This window comes from Pygoscelis adeliae, unplaced genomic scaffold (genome assembly GCF_000699105.1).
Source record: "Pygoscelis adeliae isolate BGI_AS28 unplaced genomic scaffold, ASM69910v1 Scaffold218, whole genome shotgun sequence".
Taxonomy (NCBI): domain Eukaryota; kingdom Metazoa; phylum Chordata; class Aves; order Sphenisciformes; family Spheniscidae; genus Pygoscelis; species Pygoscelis adeliae.
The window spans coordinates 5,120,378-5,137,822 of record NW_008825433.1 but is presented as its reverse complement, the minus strand read 5'-3'; the positions used below and the strand labels follow the sequence as shown (position 1 = coordinate 5,137,822).

Genomic DNA, 17,445 nt, shown 5'->3' with positions numbered 1-17,445 from the left:
GAAACACTGTTTGAAAACTCTGCTTACTTTTAATGATTCTCCCCACGATGGCTTGCAGCAAGGCTTTTCTGGATCCATGGTAACTGGATCTACTTGCTTTTGGAATAGTAGAAGACAACAGTCCATGACCCTCATAATTAGGTGGGGAGGTTTTGCAAGTTTTCTAACTGTAGCAATATCCACTGGTTTGATGGTCTATTTGAAGAAAAATGTAACAGAATCCTGCATCAATACCATTATTCTATTTTCCCATTCAATATCTTGATTTTGATGTTTGTCATACTTTTCTCTGAGGCAAGTTTGTACTACAAAAAAAAGTGAGTAACTGAGCTTACTTTAATAAATTTCATAGTTTCCTGAAATTTTAATAATTTTAATTAATATATATTAGACTAGAATATTTTCCCAACACTAAAGACATCACTCAAAAATCAAATTTAAATACATGGAACAGCAGTATTAATTTAACATGTCAGCCTAAGTGACTGAAGAAAAGTATATTGTAAAATTGCATCACACTTAATTAAAAGGAGTTTCCTTGGTAAAATAGTATTTTGGATTTTTAAGGGTTAAGTGCATCATTTATTCTGAGATGGATTTGGTTATTTTTGTTGGGTTTTAAGTTATTATAGGTATGAGATACCACTTTTTTACTTCATTTTCTAGTAACATCACTGACACTTTGCTTAGTTCAATAACTAATACAAAAATAATAAATGATAATAAACTTCAAAACTAGCATATTAATTTGTGTCTACAAAATACACGCATGCCACTACCTGTCTAGAAGGAGTAGTTACAGACACATTAGAGAAACCACAGGATAATGTGTGAGTCCACACATATAAGTGAATTTTGTGACCATTTTTGGAAGTTTCATTTATCTCATTATCTAAATGTCAGTGTAAGAGCAAACAATACTCCTTTTCTGGCTTCTTCCACTCAATATTTTTTGTCACATAAATTCTGGTAACTGCAACAGAAGGCCTTAAAAATATGATACATCATCCATTTCTGGTTCTGGAGTTCTTTACTTTTTAATTGTTCAGAGCAGAATGATGAAATTATGTAGTGCAGCAATGCCTCCAAATTTCTTAACCCTGATTCTGATTGCCCTGAATCCCCTCTGTTTTCTCTTTCTCTCCAAATTAAACGTTTTTTGGTGAAGGAAGAGACAGTCTTTTATTCCTCTTAAAAGAAAGATACAACTAGTTAAGCATGAAGAAAAAACATTCTTTTAGCACAAGAAGTATTCTGTTGAATTCAGAATAATAATTCTAAAGGCACCTGTAAATTTTTGAAAGATTTATACCTTCATAATGATCAAGTATTGAGGTGGAAGCAGAACAAATACTATAAAATAATCTCTATGTGTTTAAAGCAAAATGTGAGTTCCATAACTATTCATCAGAGACATGACCACCAACTGTGAAGAGCTGGTGACTGCAGTCAAACCCAAGTGACAACTGCATGTTGGTGGCTCTAGCCTTTCTTTCACAGATGACTCAAGTAGTACTAAACTAATCAAAATGTAAGAATTTTATTCACATTTAGTGCAGCTTCTGCTTCTTCTAATGCTGGTTTAGCTGCCTCCAGTTTACTCTCTGCTTTCACTTTTTCTAAATCAATTTCATCTACGATTTTCTGTGCTTTATCTTTCACGCCTTGGACTTCATTTTTTACTTTAGCTGCAGCTTCAGCACTTTCTGTGACTTCTGCTAGTACCTAGAATTGATAATAAACACATAAAATGTATAAATCAAAATGGTGGAACAAGTGCTAAGTTATCAGACACAAGACAAAACAGACAGGTAAAGGCTATTAGACAGAAAAATATAAAGTTAACCCTAAATATATATATGGCATTATGTAATTACGGAATAAAAATTAATACAATTTACAGAATCCCCACAAAGAAATATCATATGAATCTCTCAGCAGGAGTTGGATAGTAAAAAAATCAATTATTTTTATAACGGATAGAAGACCTTTCAGTGGCTTTTAAAGCCAGTTTTTTATCCTATGATGGATTTTTATCCTATTTCAACCTATACTTTTTCAATACAATAAATATTTGCTTTTTTCACTATAATTCTGCAGATAAAAATAAAAATAGCATAGCTAATAAAACTAATGGAAGATGGCAAACTATCTGCACCAATGGTCAGCCTCTCTATTACTCCTTTAGTCTAAAGAGTCACTTTTAATTAGTCTATTCAAAGAACAGCCCCACGTGAATTCACAGAATGAAGTTATCCATTCATGTCTGGTTCTTCAGTACATATATTTTTAATTCTCCTCTGCATGCGTGACATACAGTAAGTGTCAGAATGTTTTTTGACCAGTATCAGCTATAGGGTCAAGGCTATATGTATGCATTTACAAGAACTTAAACAATGCTCTCAAACACCTTTGAGAAAAAAAATGACAAATAAAATCCCCAATTGCCACAATTTTTTTGTGTGAAATCCAATTCTGGTTTCTATAAGGCTCAGTACTAAGGGAAAGAAAGAAATATATAGAATATAAACAATATTACACATAGTTTAAATAAAAGTCTGTTCTTTTATTATTTGTCCATACGTCTTCTACTTCGGATGACTCATAAGCAGTGCCCTATTGAAAAAGTTGACAACTAAGAGGCTATGTGAATGACTGCCAGAGAGCTATTTCAAAATGTGTATCAAATATAAGTATTAAACAAAGTGAACTCTGCCAGCATATCTGTCATACTCCTGAAATGCAAGAAGTGTAATTTCATCCCTTTCTGTCATAATTTTCTCTCTTATGAGATAAAAGGCCTTGAAGAATGCAGGCAATCCCTTAGCCATCACTGGCCAAACGTTTGCTTTCCAGTGCATATTAAATATGCACCATCATAGTATTATGGTATCTTTCAGAAAACAGAATGCCTATATTAATACATTCCCTAACATACCTTTTCAGAGAGTCATTTTGGAAACTAGATTTCTACCAGACCACCAATCTCATGAACACATGGACACCTTGTTAATGTAAAAGGCAAAATATGAAACTGAACTTTGATGAACTTTTTTCTAAGCAATTTTGAAAGAGTAGAGTCCCGTTATCATCTGTTAACTTCTTATTTGCAAATAAGTGCACATATAACCCCAAATTTAATAAACGTCAATCAAGCACACAAAAAAAACATGAAACAAAAAATGAAACCCGATGCTTATAGGAGTGGGTAAGAAATGGGAGGAGAACAAGGAAGGCACTCAACCCCTGTGCAGTCTTAAAGTGCCTCACTTTCAGAAGCAAATGCTGAATCAACATGCTACAAAGAGAGGAGTGAAACTTCGTTTTAGACCACGATGCACATTTTTTGGCTTGTACAAATTATGAGAAAATTCTGCCATAGCACTTTACCTCACTACATATCCTGGTGCTATCCACTGCCTTTTGCTATTTAACACTCAAGTACTTACTTTATCTGCCTTAACAGATGCCAAAGCCAGTTCCTTCTCCTTAACGGCCAACTCCTGAGAGAGTTTAGCAACAGATTCACTGGCCTCCATCAGCTTAGATAGACCTATTAAGTAAAAGATAAAATTCAGAAAAATGAAAACTATTTTTTCCTAGTTAGATAATACAATCTAGCTCTAGATTCCAAATGCCTTGTACCTTGTGTTCTCATTTGAATTTGTGTAAAGGAGAGAAAGTAGGTGTAAACAGTCATACTATCATGATTGTGCTTACTATTCACTTTTCATGGATATAAATAATTACACAAGGTGCAGAATGATTATAAACAAGCTTGATTCTTCCAAAGGAAATCCATACTTCTTAGTTTTAGTTTGTTATAGCCGTAAACAGTACCTAAAAGTGTATAGCTGGGACATTAGCTGCAATAAAATATATCTTTATGCTCATTATATAGACCTCTTAAAAAAAAAAAAAAAGGTGTGTGTGTCAAGGATATGTTGTCATAAAGTCACAGGACAATTAGAAAATCAGACTGATACTGCATTTGCATCACTGCATGAGGAAATGACATAAATATGAGGATCCATAACTGCCTTCCAGTAGGGAGTTCGTTCTAGAAAGAAATGGGAAGAAGTGGAGTCACCAAAAGTGGACCCAAAGGTCACAGCAAGATTGTGACCTCCAGCTCCTGCATATTGAGTTTACCCTCTCATGTCCCTGGCAACAGAGAGTGCAGAAAAGCACATAAAAGCATCTGCGCTCACGTGGTTTAGGGCCAGTCCCATCATAGCTCTCATATGTGCTGAAGCAACCATCCATAGAGACCGTTCAGCCTTACACTAACAGTTGCCCAGAAAGAGATGAGTTTGCTGCCTCTATAACTATTATCTATTCAGTCTTTCACAGGCATTCATGCATTCTTTTTTTCTCTCCTCTCTTGCTCATAGATTTGAGCACAGATTTTTGGCTATTCCTGAGCTCCGTATTGCATGCTGAAGCCTCGCTAGCCTCTCCTCTCTTCTTCGTTACTGAACCTTAAAATCTTAGAACTCATCTGGAAGCATTCCCCTTATCTCCCTCTCTCCCTAACAGCTAGAGTCAGAGCACACTTGCAGTTATATATTTGACGACAATGTTTCCCTGTGATGTGTCTTCACTTTTCTGATACCACATTTCACACAGACATGCATTCTCTCCTAGCACATTTCTCATTCTTCTTGCACAGCTGCCTCATGATCAGGCTACTGCCATTCTACAGGCTCTTTATTATTACTTGCCAAAAGGCAGATTATTTTGCCACTCTCAACAATAAAGTTCAAAGGTATATTCACTGAAGGACGTTGACTGGGAGACAAGAGAGATGTTTTAGAATGTTTCCTTTTCCCAGACATATGCCACTTCCTAAAATACTCCAAGGGGTAGAGGTACACACACACTAACATTCTACCCCCACCTCTCACTCCTCTGACAGCAATTTCCAAAATGGTTGTTACTTCACTTCACTATAAAAAAAAAATTCCGAAAGAGAAGCTATGAAAGGGAAAGTGATACCCTTTGCTGCATTAGCTTCCCCTGCTACAATCCTAGAGTGAGAAGAAAGAAAGATGGACAAAGAATGGGAAAACACAGAACAAGAATTGAAGAATTGCTGTTATAAACAAGAAACCTTTATAGCTTCTTCAGGTCCCCTGCGAACTTCCAATCAGAAGAAACATTACAACAGTACCACGCCAGCAGTTAGTTTTTTTTCAGTGCTTGTAGTCATAAACGAATGCCTGATTTAGGAATCAGAAAGAGGAATAGGATTTTTCAGAGGTATATGTAGAACTCCATGTAAGAACCTTACTGATATCAGCTACAACTTATCTAAAGCAAGTTAAAAAGTTAGCATATATTTTGAACCTATAGAGAGAATCAAAGTAATCTTTATCTCTTGCAATGTATTTTGTAACTTGTCTGAACGATGACTGCAAAAAGTAGTGAATATAGAAAAATTATAAAAATCTTTATTAAGATATTAAACCACAGTACTCTTAGCACCTCAAGGATGTAACTTCTGTCACTTTTAATTAGCAGGATATCTAGCAACAAGTCGCTCAAATGGATGATGTGCCCACTTTGTCAAAGCTAAACTGAGGTCTTCTGGTAGAACCACAGTACTGTATCAAAAGACATTATCTACATGTGGTGCTCTACCAAGGATTCCCCAGGTGGATTCTGAGAGAAGACACAAGATGTTAAGCACTCAGAAATAATTGTAATTGTCATTGGATCTCAGTTTTTTCCTCATCTGTCTTACAAGGTTTTTCACCCAAAGTGACAAAGCAGAAGAGATTACTTCTAGCTTTCAAAATATGTTATTCGTATAGATACTACAGCATCTACTTTCAATGTGCTCAAGCCAGGGACTTTTCTAGAAATCAGTATTGATCAAGGTATTTATTACAATTTTGCTGCTTTACAAGCATCTTGAATTGGCCCAGACATCATTACATACAGGAAAAACATTTCAACAAGGAGATGAAAAGAGCGACATTATCTCAGCTGAGTTTAGTAACATAAAATTTAAATCTCATATCAGGATAATCTCCTAACACACTGAAACAACCTTCAAGGCTAATTTTTTTAACCTTCTAAATCTTTTTGACATTAAGCGATGAAAGACTAAGGATTAAAGGATGGATGTGTGAGATAGTAGCTAAATAATTCATAAAAAGCTTTTTGAGAAGGTTCCTTAGGATGCAGTAAACAGTGGAGCACGTTTGGAGTCAGGGATGACCAGTATTTTTGTTGTTTTGTGATACATCTTTTCCATGCAAATGAAACCATTTAGAATGTTTTCTACCTGGCATGAGTATTGCCCATAAGCTGACAGACGCAATTTTCTAAGCATCAATGTTATAAAGATGCTGCAGTAGAAGATGTACATGTACATGGTCATTTTGTTTTGAAGACCACGTAAGGAATTAGCGACAATATCATGTGAGAGGCTAGGAAAATCTACACATGAAATTTTCTTGACAGTGCTGAAGCTACTTAGGTTACTTCTTTTAAGTTATTTTTGAAAATAGAAGAACTGGAGAAAGAATACAAAAAAACCCCACCCTCAGAAATCTTCAAGGCTCTCAGACTTTATCCTCATCTCAAGCAGGACTAATGATAAGTTCTGATTTCTAGATCTGGCAACAGATCCATACAGGGAAATTTGCATAATGTGAAAATATTGAGGAACACTTACTCCTCTACAGTCCACTCTAATTCAGCAAACAGTTTCTGAATAAAATAAATATCTAAACATTCTTATTCTATTCTTTTCTTCACGTGAAGTGTACCAGTTGCATTGTTAATCATTGTCTAAATGCTACATCCTTTTACCTTTGTATGAAAAATCTTATGTAGAATTCTCTATTCTGTTACATTGATATGCAGTATCTTTTCCCATAAAGACCAAGTTTCCTAAGCTATTCAGTTGCCTTTGTAGATTTACAAAAGCATGTCTAGATGCAAACCGGAGAAAACCGGAAATGTATTCTGAACCCATTAAGTACTAATCTAATGCCAAAAATTAGGTCATTTCAAACAGATACCCAAAATTAGAAGAACATTTCAATCATACTTTTCTGTATTTCAGATCCCTGGTTATAAAATGACCATAAGTAACAGCTACTTATTCTATAGCAGAAATCTGAAACAAATCAATTGTGAAGCGCTCAGATTGTATAGCAAGACTTTCCATAGACAAGTCCAGAAGTAAATTAATAACTACGTTTAGAGCTACCTCTCTATACTAGTAAATCAGATGCTCTCTCTGGATAATTTCAGGTTCTACTTTCCATTACAAATGCTAAATTGGAAATGTTAAAGTTTAATATAATGCTGAGAGGAATGATTAAGCTGACAGCTTCTTTGAGGCATTTTGTAAGAGAATCATTGTGAATTGGTGATAGCTGGAGTGCTTGGAAATGGTCCTCATAAGCCTCCAGTTTTGAACTGTGATCCAGCAGAACTGATTTTAAGTGATCACTGAATAAGTAGTCTAATATTAAGAACACAGATCATTTGAGACCATACATGGAAATACATGTTTATCTCTATCTTGCTTACCAATTTGCATACGTTCGGCTTGTTCATTAATACTCTCTAACTTTTCAGTATAAACTTCTTTGTAGCCATTGATGAAAGAGAGATAGGATTTAGGTGTTACATAAGCTCTTCTTCGATACCTAAAACATAGTATATTGGCAACATCAACTTAGTACATATTTTTGATATGTACAGCCATTTGATTACTTCCAATGAAACAGAAGATTATATAAATCATCTTTAATTCAGTCAAAATCAAATTTCTTCATAATGCAAACCCTTATTTCCAATTACATTGTTTTCATCCACATAAGCAATGTTAAAATTGTTGAATAGTGGGAATGAAGATAATGAACTTGCAACATAATAGTAATTATTTTCATGGCATTTGCATATATTGATACAGCAGCTTTATTTCTGTATTAGCATTAAAAGACACTTATTGATTCATATAACACAAGTTCAAAAAACACTATCTGTAGGAACACTTTTGAGATTAATTATTGCATTTGTGTAAAGTATTACCTTTGGAAATAATTCTCACAGCTTTCTGAAACTATATCATGAAAAAGACCCATGGTTTCCACGACTTGTGTTTTAACTGATGCAGAGCAGACCATATTAAATTCTGAAAGAAAATAACTGGCTACAGCTACAAGAGCTTCCTTGGGCCATCGACTGAACCAATCCATGGTGCACCCTGATATGAGACCAGGAAATTTCAAAGAACGTGCACGGAACTTCTCACCAACCTAGAGAGAGTAACACTGTTAATTTATGATATGATACTTAATTAGGTTGATCAAAATGCTTAATTCATATAAACAACTAAATAGTCTATTTTTTTCTTGCTAATTTTCTGCTTAGAACACCCTGCACAGTTTTTTCTTTTATATAAGTATTTTGCTAAATTTCCAACATTCAATATTTTATGAAATTTGAAGAAAGAAGTTCATGAAAAATATGTTTCTTAATATTTTAAAACTTCAATTAACTTATTTTAATTTCCATTAAATTCTTGTTTTCAAATAACAAGCAAGAATTTCACAAAGATACATTCATCGATTTGTATTAGGAAAGAATATGCCAGGAAGAAAAAATAAAAATTACTTTAACATGTAAGGAATGATTCAATTTTTAAGTATTCTGTTTTTAAGTTCTGACAACTGTACCATACTTTTATTATCTCAGCAATTATAACCAGACTTCAGTAATCTTTTTATGCATCTTTAAATCTCCTTAAAAATATAAAGCTTGAATAATCCTGTCACACCTTATAGGATAGTTTGCTAATGGAAGTAAGGAAGACAGCTATGAAGAAAAAACTTACTGGAGAAAAGCAGAGGACAACATGCAAGTTCTTCTTTGCCCGAGTTAAAAAATATTCATAAAGATTATCAAAGGTAGGAGGACACCGAGGCATCTCTTTTTTCATCACAGGTATTAATCCTTGGGTGATTTCATCCAATTCATCCCGAGCAAATAAATTAGAAATCTTTTTATAAAATTAAAATGGATAAGAAAATAAATTGCATGGATGTAATTATTATAGAGTTTACAAATATTTGTCTGTTTACATCTGTATCTCTCTCTCTGCATATATACAGTTTAGACAGATTAAAAACCAAATTTGTCCCTGCTTTAGACTTCATGTAACTCCATTAAAAACTAGGAAGTCTAACTCAGGAAGAGTACAGATCTTGACTGGACAGTGAATACTCATTTAATAACGGCTACCGAAATACCCATCACAGCTCCTTACCTTTTCCTGGTTTACACTGAAATAAAGAAACTCCATACCAAGAGCACTCCTTATTTTAAAAGTTGAGATATTTCAGAGTTAATCATTATTGATTCTCCAATTTATGACCAAGTAGAAATAAAATAGTGGGAACAAATTCTGCAGTTTCCTGTACATTAAAGTACATTGCCTGTCATGTTGAGACTCTCACCTCGCCTGAAGACAGCAGATTATTAATATATTCCAAAAAGGACTCCTCTTTTATTTCATTATCAGTGAAAATAAAAGTGATGCCTCGTCCTTCTACTCCAGCTGTTCTATACAACAATTTTAAATCATCTGACAGATTGCTTACATTATAGGATCTAGGAGGAATAAGAAACATTACCTGTTAATTCAAAACAATTCAGAATACTGCTATTTTCAGATTATAGTGTTTTATAAATGATAGTGCAAACATCCTTTGTAAACACACATATTTTGGCAGGAATAGCTAAGACATGGTCCAGCTTTTTCAGCTCAAACTTAATCCAATGTTGTATACAAACCAGATAAGAATTTCTTGTTTTCCACATTTTTAAATGGTGATAAAATGAGAAAAAAAAAAAAAAAAGGCTGTTAAAAGCATAAGGTTATGACTGTGTAAAGAGAAAGCGATAGCATAAATTGGATTTATATATTTCTTGCATTTCTTACCTGGTTAAAGTGATCTGAAATATTTTATAGCCAGCAATAAAGGAGGCCAACCTTGAAAGACTTTGTTTTCCAGAACCACCAACTCCAACAAGTAAAGCATTTCCATATGCTGTCCGAATTATCCGGGAAATCTATATAGGAAAAAATGGAAGAAAAGCTCATTAATAAATTTAAATTAAAATGTTAATTAGCAAAATAAAAAAAATCTGTTATACTCTTCACTTTATTTACAATAAAGATTATTAAAAGGATACTTGCAGAAAATTTTTCCACTCAAAAGAACACTTGTACATTCTTCAGGAATTTTGTGTAGCTAATGAAAAAGCTGCACATAAGAATATAGGATGGTTATAATTAGTTACACATAGGATTTAAATACATAAAGGGAGACATTTTGAGCTCCATTTTATGTTGAAGGTATCATCCTGAATGTGTTTAAAAATATCAATAAAAAAACTTTAGCTAGAAGAATAAACATACTACATTCCTAATTTTAAGAGTCTGAAAGACTTGGACACATTTAAACTATCATGTAGTGTTATCTTGTATTTTATCTACCTTCAGTGTTTCCTTTGAGATAGTCTTAACAAGTCTCCCAGGTACAAAAGCTGGATTACAAATTTACTACATTATTTTTTACACATCTCCTGTATATACATCACATCTTCCTTGGTTTTATTTTATGTTAGTGCAATATTACTTTTAAGATGCTACAGTTAGTTTTGCTCCTCATGTAAATTATGTACATAATGCAAAAGATTGGCATCTACATCAAGCCTTTGAATTCTATTCATTTTTCCCTTCAAAGAAATTTTGGGTTTATGCACAGTTCCCTCTGAGCCTATCAAGATAACTATATTAAAATAGAGGTCTAAATGTGAAATTATGAGGGTGACTAAATTTATTGTCACCATAGTGACAGCAGGGCTCCTTTCTACTACCTAACTGCATATGCCAGACATTCTGGTTAAAACTTGCCAATGGAAATGGAGTAGCGGAGATTTTCAAGGTCTTCTCAAATTCACCTGGCATCACATGAACTGTATTTAAAAATAAAATTATTTTCTTCTGTTTAAATGCAAAGCAAACAAAATCATTTACTTCACTTGAGGTCAGCTAGAGAAGACCCAAATACCTCCTTCTGTTTTGGTTTCACCGTGGCTTCTATGTGTCTTTTAGTAAACAGATCACCAGGTTAAAGTAATTCCTGAGATAACTAACACAACTTCTTAAACCTGAGGCACACACATTTCAAACAAATCTCATGCTTAGTCTTTTTTTTCTCCCTCATGAATTGGATTCTGATTTCGGATTAATTCTTTCCTTATATCTTCCTTTCTGAATAGGGGCTCAACTGATTGTAAACTGAGACTTTTCTCTACCCTACACACTGATTCTACTGCAGCCGTGATTTATATTTCTTTTCATGCTTCTCATCCAATCAGATTCTACCTCACATTGTTTTGATCACTTGTCAGGTACAGATACCTTTGAAGTGTTCTCTGCATTGTTAATGATTAAAAATAATTCTATATACAAAATATAAATGTGCCTCTTTATGACCTCACCTTTCCTATTGAGGAAAACCTTCACACCTCTGAATACACAGAAGCTTGAACAAATATATAAAGTAAGGTATTTATTACAAAACATGCAAACAGGTAAAATAACTGTAGCTCTTTCCTAGTTCTTGAAAATGACTAGGCGAAGATGGCAAGCAAGTTTGGGGATAAGAGTAGCTTTTCAGAATGTGCCCTCTAAGAATAGCTTGCCCAAATCAGGAACACTGTTGCAACAGTTAAACTAATAAAGAAGTAACAAACCCCAAACCTTAATAAGATGTGTCATTGCATCCTTAAAAAACACCAAATCAAGAACTGATCCTCTAATACATTCATTGTATTGTCTCTGATACATTTGCAATTTTTCACAAAGAAATTCAAAGCTTGGAATCTGAAAAAAACCCAACAAACCAAACCATCAGTAACAATACTAGCATGGCCCTTCAGAATTTAAAACTGCACTGACATTTTTACACAAACTTGAGTTCATGTATTGGCCACGTGTAATGAGATTACCTTGTTAATTCACTGTAGTGACTGTAGTTATGTTTAAGCAGAAATTTTCTGCTAACGGTGGGAAAAAAAGGAGCAAGCAGAATAGGAATGAATAAACAACATTTATATGGCATTATTAACTTTAACTTTAACTTTAAAATGATTTATTGCATACTAACCAGAAAAATCTAGATATATCTTCACAAGAAATGTGGTAGGTATTCAACAAAATTTTCTGTATGATGTGACTTCAGCAATATAACATACTTAATAATTAAAGGAAAACTTCAGTGCCTAGTATTTTAGGTGTAAAATGAAATACCTCCTCATAAATTTTTGGTGGTTCAAACACAAAATCTTCTGGTTCATCACCAGTTGGTTCAGGCACCTCCCGTAAAAAATCTACAAAATATGGTTCAGCTTGGAGAACTTCTGTTAAGCCTGTATCAACGTATTCCTCAATTGTTTTAGTAATAGCTTTCTCAAACCAGGCTGTATCTTCAGGAGTAATAAATCTAAAAATCATAAATTAGTACAATTTAAAAAAAAATTATTTCTAGTTATATAGGGAGAAAAACAGATAATTAAATACTAAAAGAAACTTGTAATATTTCAAAGAAAAATACATATTAGGCAATACATATTAGACAATAGTCACAGAAATGGATTAGGCAATATTCACAGAAATGAAATGCTTCCATACTCTAGAGTATAATAGTCAATCATAAAACATAACACACAGAAACAAATTGACTTTCCAACTTTCACCTAGAACTAGGCAATGACAGACCATTTAATTTCTCACATGAAAAAGGATGAAAAAGGTTGAATGATTTCCCAAATAACCATGGCTAAGTGACCCTTATCATCTTTCAACCTGCAGCAGAATAGCATAATTTATGTTATTGTAGTACTGCCTATGAAACTGCAATGAGATAAGGAATAGTGAAAGGCAGATAGTATATGTCACTACAACCTGACTTGATTCTCAATCCTTCTTACACCAAAATCCATAATTAACAGAGGGGGATATACACTGGCGTGGGGGAGGAGGAGTAATGCAGATTGAAAGAAAACAAAGTCTGCCAAGACAAATACTAGTGACTACATTTCATTGTTTAAACAACTGTATCTGCTTCCATTGGTAGGTTCAAGATGGTTTTAATACAGATCAAGATCTTTGACTACTGTGATTATCTGGGGCTGTGATTGTCTGAGAAGCAATCAAGAATGATACTCAGAAGTAACTGGTAAACATAAAAGGCAAGAACCACCTCAACCCCAGAAAATGTGACAACTGTGAATGTGAAACTACAGAAAAAAAATTTTTTTAATCTTTACTTCTTTTCCTTTTCAGTGATACAACTGAGAAGAAAATAGGACAAACGTGAAAAAGCTGTACACAGTGCTCCGAGTTTTCAGGTAAGACAAATACTACTAAAGAACTGTGGTATAGAGACAGCCTGGATATACATTATATACTTCATTATTGTTAGAGGTTCTTAGTGATGACATTATAATACTAATCACTATGGAATCTAAAAGCAGCATGGAAGAAAAGACTGCATGACTACACTCTCTCTCTCCCCCTCTCTAATATATAACATATCTGTACAAATACATATATACCATGTATTTTTAAATTCCCCACAATAAATAAAAAAAATAAGAACATTTCAGTAAATGTCAGTGATATTGCTCCTAACTTTAGAAATAATAATACACTCAAAGCTGTATGACACATTTGCATCAGTAGGTATGATCCTAACTTCAAATTCAAATTGAACTTTTCCCTCTTTTTATATCAGCAGCACTCTATTGCACATATAAATACATATACATCAATTTCAGGTAATATGTATGCTTGTAATTTGTGTGCTTGTATAATATACAATAGTTCAGGCACTTAGAAATATCAGCAATGTTAGACTTTGTAGTGGATTTACACTGAGTAGGCTTTCTCAGGTTATAGAGAAATAACTATTAAAGTCAGCAGAAAACTCTGGCCTTCATTTTTATATTCTTGACAACTGATGGATAAGATTTCCTTTTAGATTTCCTGCATGCATTTTCTGAACTCAGCATATGTATCTAGGGAGAGAGGAGAAAGTGAGCAGGATTTTCAAATTAGAGTTCCTCTGCGATACTGGAACTGGTCATAATAGCAATCTTACTTCCTTGGCTCTTAACGCAAGTTTGTTAATGCACTTTCCTGGGGAAAATGAGAAGGCATCTGCCAGCTGATTCAGAGCTCTCATGGAAGAAAATGAGGGATTCTAGAAGATACAGGTAGGTGTGGTAAACAAAACTGGTTGACAATGGACTATGTTTTGTTTGGAACTGTTTCTAACATTTAGTTGAAATGGAGGGCAGTTGTTTCATCCACCAGTTTTGGTGATGTGTAATTCATCTCTAAGTTTTATATATCTTGTTTTGTTTCTGTTTCAACTGAGTACATGCTAAAGTCCACATACCAATGTATACTTAAGAGGATTTAACTTTGTCCCTCTTATAGTTTGAAAACAGAGATGGAACTCCTTATAATTCTGTTACACCTTTGCTCTTTGCTTTATTTTGACAAGTTACTAGAATATTAGCAATTAAACCTGACTGTGCTTGAATACAATGCAATCATTATGTATACATCTTGCCTGCTACCATGTCAACCTGTTTATGCAGTCAGCGTCTTAAAATAGGGAAGTTCCATTTTAGACTTCTGCAACTATGTTGACTATTGAAAAAATTTTGGTCATGGCAGGTAACTCTTAAGCACTTACCAATTCAAGGCCTTTAGGTCTACTTAAAAGCAAAAGCAATATAATATGCCCTCTTGTGTCCATGGCAAAATGTTTTTCATTCCTTTCACTTTGTGATAGCTTTATAAAGTAAATGCAGTGTAATAAAATACACATACATATTTTTAAGTGTCAACTTTTGACTTCAATGCTTTAATTATAAAGCATTAATTTTATAAAAATTATGAAGGCTGTTCCTCAGGACATCAGAATAAGAAATAATGATATTTGTGAAAATCCACAGTACTGGTGGGTATATGTCAAGTTTTTACTGGCAGCTACAGTACTATGCCTAGAATTTCACAAGAAATTGAAACACTGTAAACACAAAAATATTACTAGATATTTAACACATACAGCTTGTAACAGTATCTGTTCTATAAATATTTTAAAGGAGATTTAGAGGAGATGGGCCATTTTTTAATCATAGGCATGTGATGCTTTTTTCTGTGAGGAGATCAAAGCAATTTTAAATTATTCTCTGTGTATAAATTTAGGACACCGTACAATCCTATTTTTTACAAAGGAACTGGCTGAGTGTAGTCAAAGATAAGTGCAAAAAAATGTAGGTTAGAACATAGAATATTCGTATATTTTGGAGTTCTCCATCCAATTACTGGTCTAATCTATCAGTACATAGCATGACATTTATTGAGATAATACCCCAATGCAGACTGCGTGTAAAATAAGACAAAATTTTTCATATTAGCCCAATAAGGTTTATCATATTAAGAAGTTTTACAGATGTATGAGCATAAATGAAGTAAATGGCTAAACCTATTAAATATAAAATGCTATAGTTATTATACCTGTCAGCAATTACTCTGGTACATTCATGTTTAAAAAGTGTTAGAAGGACAGTGCTGTTGTTGCATTCTTCTGCCTTTATGGTTAATATTCCTTGCCAAATTCTAGAAAGGTCTCGAAGGTTGAAGATATAGTGGAATTTAGATGGTGTAGGCAGCATCTTTGTCTAAAGAAAAATATTGTTAATATTCAAAATCAGTAACATTTAGAAGGAATCAAGAATAATATAAATTATAAATTTATAATTAATAACACATATAAAATATAAAAATAACAAAACGACTAATTTTCACACATAATACTGTGGGCAAACTCTTTCTAAGAAGTCATCAAAAATCTCTCATTATTTTGGAAGCAGGATCTAGCACTAAATGTAAAACCCCAACTCTTATAACATGTAAACATTTCATATGTTGTTCTGGGCTTCATACATTAAAAATTATAATTTATAAAGAATTTCACTCCCTGTTACTTAGCTATAGTGATTAAAACTTTGGGTAACGTGAATAAAACTATAGGAATGAATGGACTGATATTTCCATTCATCTGTCTTGTATACTGAAATCTGATATTTTCCAGATGATTGTATCTCCAAAACTTTTTTAGCCCATCTTTCTCCTGTTTTTTTCTTGTTATAGATATGTTCTTAAGGAATATGTGCCTAAATTACACTAATAGGCACTTTGTTCAGACTGACTGTGATAAAACTTTCCCTGTAATTTGTACCTTTGTCCACTGCCACAATATTCTGCTTGTTGGGACCAATTTTTTCACCATATCACATACTTCAGGGCTGAATTTTCTACATGAATGAAAGTATCCACAGCCAATAATACCTGAAAAGATAAAATGCAATATACAATTAACCTCAAGTTGTAGAATATAATAAGGTAGGTTGTGAGCAAGACATATAAGTAATTATTTAAAACAGTAATTTGCTTTTAAATTACAGATCAAATAATTTTCTCTCTCTTGTCCATGGCTTTTCTGAACTGGTGTAGAAACAACTGGCAGTAACTGCTGGCTTTTAACAATATACTGTATTGACAAAGGTAACAGAATTGAGCATTTTAGCAACTGAGGGCATTTCAGACAGCGCAGAGGTGGAATGGTAACCTACATAGTAATAGGAGTGCTCATATTCTTCCAGGAAGGAAATGCCATTACTTTCTTACTAATTATTTTGCTTATCCAAAATGAGAAAGACAAGCATTTAAAGGCGTTAATTTCTCTTCCACAGCACTATTTTTGCTGTAATACAGCTTCAGTTGTTTCACTGGAAGTACTCCGAATTTGCATGACGAAAGTGAGAAAGAGAACTTACTTTTATACATTTTAAGTCAATTATGAAAAAAAATTTGTACTAAAACAAGAGAAATAAGTACCAAAAATTTTGTCTATGGATGCATTGGATGGCAATGTACAATTGAATACACAAAACTGTCTTTTTAAACGCTGGGGAATATCATTACGGCCTCCTCCAGGATGTATCATTGCTGCTATTAATTGTACATCTACAATTGTAGTGAAGTCTCCAGGTTTATCCAAGCTGTACATTCCTTTCATTTCCATCATCTGACGAACGATTTCATTTGTTACCTGTAAGTTTATGTAACATGTACAAATTAGAAATTCAAACAAGAAAAAACATATACCCTGATAATTTAATTTCTTCTTGTAACTCTACCACTAATCCCTAGAGAGAGGTTTTCCTTGAATCTAAACTCAGATTAAACTATCTTCCTTAGTCATATGGGAGATCTTGGTTTACGTGATTTTAAACAGCAGGAAAATTCTTTCAGAGCTGTACTACAATATA

General features: G+C 33.5%; 1 protein-coding gene across 1 annotated transcript in view; it reads right to left on the bottom strand.

The window, feature by feature from the left end:
- The window catches only part of DNAH8 (dynein, axonemal, heavy chain 8), a 146,215-nt gene that overhangs the window by 41,891 nt on the left and 86,879 nt on the right, over nt 1–17,445 (bottom strand). Inside the window, 13 exon segments of the mRNA XM_009331077.1 lie at nt 28–195; nt 1,549–1,725; nt 3,450–3,553; nt 7,552–7,670; nt 8,056–8,282; nt 8,861–9,025; nt 9,483–9,636; nt 9,968–10,098; nt 11,798–11,920; nt 12,347–12,539; nt 15,629–15,792; nt 16,353–16,462; nt 17,012–17,225. Coding sequence (XP_009329352.1) covers nt 28–195; nt 1,549–1,725; nt 3,450–3,553; nt 7,552–7,670; nt 8,056–8,282; nt 8,861–9,025; nt 9,483–9,636; nt 9,968–10,098; nt 11,798–11,920; nt 12,347–12,539; nt 15,629–15,792; nt 16,353–16,462; nt 17,012–17,225 — 2,049 coding nt within the window.